This window comes from Dermacentor silvarum, chromosome 10 (genome assembly GCF_013339745.2).
Source record: "Dermacentor silvarum isolate Dsil-2018 chromosome 10, BIME_Dsil_1.4, whole genome shotgun sequence".
Lineage (NCBI taxonomy): Eukaryota > Metazoa > Arthropoda > Arachnida > Ixodida > Ixodidae > Dermacentor > Dermacentor silvarum.
Window position 1 is genome coordinate 117567799 of NC_051163.1, and position 3500 is coordinate 117571298.

A 3500-nucleotide genomic window follows, 5' to 3' on the forward strand; every position below is an offset into this window, starting at 1 on the left:
GGCTCGGAACTTGCCATACTGCATAACCAGCCTGGTTTCTCAAGCTATGCAAATATTCTTTTTCCAATAATTTCAAAGGCCTTGAGCATCCTCACCCCTCAGATAATTACAGTAAAAGACTTCATATGGAGCGCGTACCTTTTAACTTATTGCTTTGTAGACAAGCAACAGAATGACAGGAAGCGGGGATTTTCTGCTCTCACTACGAAACAATAACTTCCAGACAGCAGACATAATAAAGACACGGAATGCGACGGAATGCGACAGTAACCCATTACCCGTGATGCGCTAGGAAATAATAGACAGTTTTAGTTTAGCGTTAGCATAATAGCGGGGTTACGGGAAATAGCGTTACTGTTCCGCAAACGAACTTTGCAGAAAGAGAGTTTTAGTATAGCGTGATAGCGTAGTTTACGTGCGGGATGCTATTCCATTACGCTTTGAATTTCGCATACACAGGGCACCTAATTCTATGTGTGTGTGCGCCCGGAAAGTGCCATAGGCAGCGCAATGGAAGCCAGGAGCGCGTTGTATTTTTACTTCACATGTCCGTCGATCTGCAACGAAAGAGACAAGCAGTACAAGCTGTCTACCATAGCCTCCGAAATCCTCCCATCTCAGAGGCCATATGCCGTCGTCGCGCCTATCTCCCTACTTTAGCGATAGATCGCACTCGCATCTCAGAAAAAATTTCTCTCGTTAGGCTTAGGCGCGTTCGAAACGAGAAGCGATCTCGAAAATTCCTCAAGATTAGCCATAACACTCTCTCGGCGAAGCAGCATGAGACTAAGCAAAAGCCGTTTACGCAGTCATTTGCTACGAACGAAGTGAATTCTACAAAAACAACGCCAAATTCAGTTCGAAGCGGACGACCGGGACCGCCGCCGTGTTTTACGTACACTACGTACACCACGCTAACACGGTAAAGTTAACTCTGAGAAATAGCGTGCGCACGGTAAACGGTATGGGTCGGTTAGCGTTCTGCGCATGCGCACTTCGATCCCGCTATTCCGGTAAGCCCGCTATTCCCGTAACCACGCTAAACTAAAACTGTCTAACGCGATGCGCCAGCGCTTACATGCAGCGCATCGGCACTGGTGCGATGAGACGCTGCGAGCGCGCGACCAGATCGGTCGTGCAGCACACCGGCTCCGTCGACTTTCGACCGGAACCCCGGACTACCTCTTCGGACCCCCACGGAAATCTCACCACCGTCACCGGAATCTGATCCGGTTCATCTGGATACCCTATTCCGGCAAGTGGCCCACTTCTACGTCTTTTACGGGCGATCTACGTCTCGACGCCGGAGGCGACGCCGCTAGGCCTAACGGCCATGGCACCTCCCGGCAAAACGGGCGGCCGGCCCCGCACCGCGACCGCAATCGTGGCGGACACTCAAGTTGGATATGACCCTCACAGCATGATGTGGACCACCGTCCCATCCTCGGACAGCGGACCGGAGCTGCCCCAACCCTTCAAGAGCGCCGCGCTCGCTGCCGCAGTCGCTCGCCGAGAGCAAGCGAGCAACGCAGTAACGGCGGCCTCCGCCAACGCGGCGTCCCCGGACGCAGCTGCTGACGCCGAAGCTCGTACCTGCTCCCCAACTCTCGCGCCGCCTGCGCCGCGCTCCGCGGGCCCGCAGCAGGGGAAGAAGCGGCCTTTGTGGCAACCTCAACCCCTACCGAAGCCGAAAGCAACAGACTTCGTCGTGGTACTCAAACCCCGGACAGAGTTATCCCTCGCCACCGTTTTCCCTGAGAACGGGGCTGGTCGAGCGCTCATCGCCCACCTTGGAGCGATCGCGACTCGGCTGGTCACAGTTGTGATGGTGCGGGAACAAAATCTCATTTTGACTTACACTTCCAACCAGCAAATAGCGGACAAACTTATCGGTGAACTTGCAGTTCCGTCACCCGTCGGACCTGTGCCCCTGTTCGGGTACCTGCGTGCGGACACTCAAGACTCCTGTTATCCATGGAGTAGTGACGGTGCGCAGCTCCGACATCGAAGCCACTCTTCGTGAAAGCCTCTACTGGCCTGAAGGCAAAATCTTACACGTCCGGCGATTGGGCACCCCCAATAAGGTGCGTCTCACCTTTTCCGGCAAGGTGAAGCCCAGGTACGTCTCTTACGACGCCCTGCTGATCCCGGTGCAGCGGTACAAGAAAACTGTACCAGCCTGCTGTCGGTGCGGTTCCGTTGGGCATCGGCCCGACAGCTGCCCCGGCCCCAAACCAGACCTCTGCGGCATCTGCGGAAAAGCGGTGCCGCTCACGGATGGCGCCCGCGCCCCTCACGAGTGTACGCCCACGTGCGCTCTAGGTGCCGGACCCCACGTCACCGCGGACTGGTGCTGTAAGGAGCGCTAGAGGACGCCGCCACCCAAATCACCCACTCCGCCACCGGAGGGTCAAGCTGGCCCCAAGAAGCGAAAACGTCGACGCCCACGGAAACCGAGGAAGACGGGCCCTCGGGCTTCGCCGCAGAGGGCTCAGCCCCCTGCCACCAACCCTACTCCACCCCCGCACCCTGACGCGGGGGCTATCGGGCCTTACCTGCGAGGCCAAACTCCGGATGGACCGCGAACCATGAAGTCCACTACGAGGCAGGTTTCGCCCGCCTCACCCAAACCGCACCCGCCGTCACCTGAACCCAAACCTACTGCCAAGGGGGATCTCTCGTGGGCCACCCGTGTCCGGCAAGGACCCCAGGTGAGTGGCTGGGGCGGGGCAGCCTCTCCGCCCCCACCATCCATGATCCCTAACCCCAAGCCGCCAACCCCTTCCACTCCCACCCGGGAACAAATTGCAATCCGTCAGTTACAGGCCCAGGTTGCCTCGTTAACGCAGGCGGTGGAGGCGCTCGCGAACCGCTTGCCCTCAGCTAACCCGACGCCGTCCGGGCAGGCGCCTGAGGCGATGGATAGTGGCCCCTCTGAACACAGGGACACCACAGCACCCCTCGCCTCAATTAAGGCGCGTGTTAGCAGCTTAGAGGCCCATATGGCATCCATAGTGACCACGATTAAAGACCGATTGGCCGCCGCCCTCCAAACCGTTGTCGACCTCATCCGGGCATGATAGTTGCCCAGTTGCCCAAACACGCTTTCAGCACCAGCCGCCCCAAACTTAAACGGATATCTAAGTCACAAGCACCCCGACCACCCCCCCCCCCCCCAGGTGGCCGCGGTTGAGAAACAGTCCAAAGTTTCGATTGCAACCTCGGATGTAAGCACCGGATCGAGCAGAGGAGCCCCTATGGACCTCTCTGCTCTCCTGGAGGCCCCCCAAATTTCTAGCTCCCACGATGGCGGGCAACGGCTCTAGATCGCGCCGCGGCCGCGCAAATTCGGATCCATTTACAATCCTACAATGGAACTGCCGGGGATTTAAAGCACGCACTAAGCGGGCTGCTCTCCGGCTCCACTTGGAAAGATATTCACATCTGCCCGCGGTAGTGGCTCTTCAGGAGCCAGGTGAGCACGTCGCCCTCACAAATTA

General features: G+C 57.8%; 1 protein-coding gene across 1 annotated transcript; it reads left to right on the plus strand.

Moving 5' to 3' along the window:
* Window positions 1–2588: 2588 nt before the first annotated feature.
* Window positions 2589–3080, plus strand: LOC119431789 (uncharacterized). The gene has a single exon (XM_037699258.1). It carries the CDS (start codon window positions 2589–2591, stop codon window positions 3078–3080), a length of 492 nt encoding a protein of 163 aa, XP_037555186.1.
* The last annotated feature ends 420 nt before the right edge of the window (window positions 3081–3500 follow it).

Excerpts from the sequence above, each read along its gene's own strand:
- LOC119431789 (XM_037699258.1), top strand. The coding sequence starts at position 2,589 with ATGAAGTCCACTACGAGGCAGGTTTCGCCCGCCTCACCCAAACCGCAC.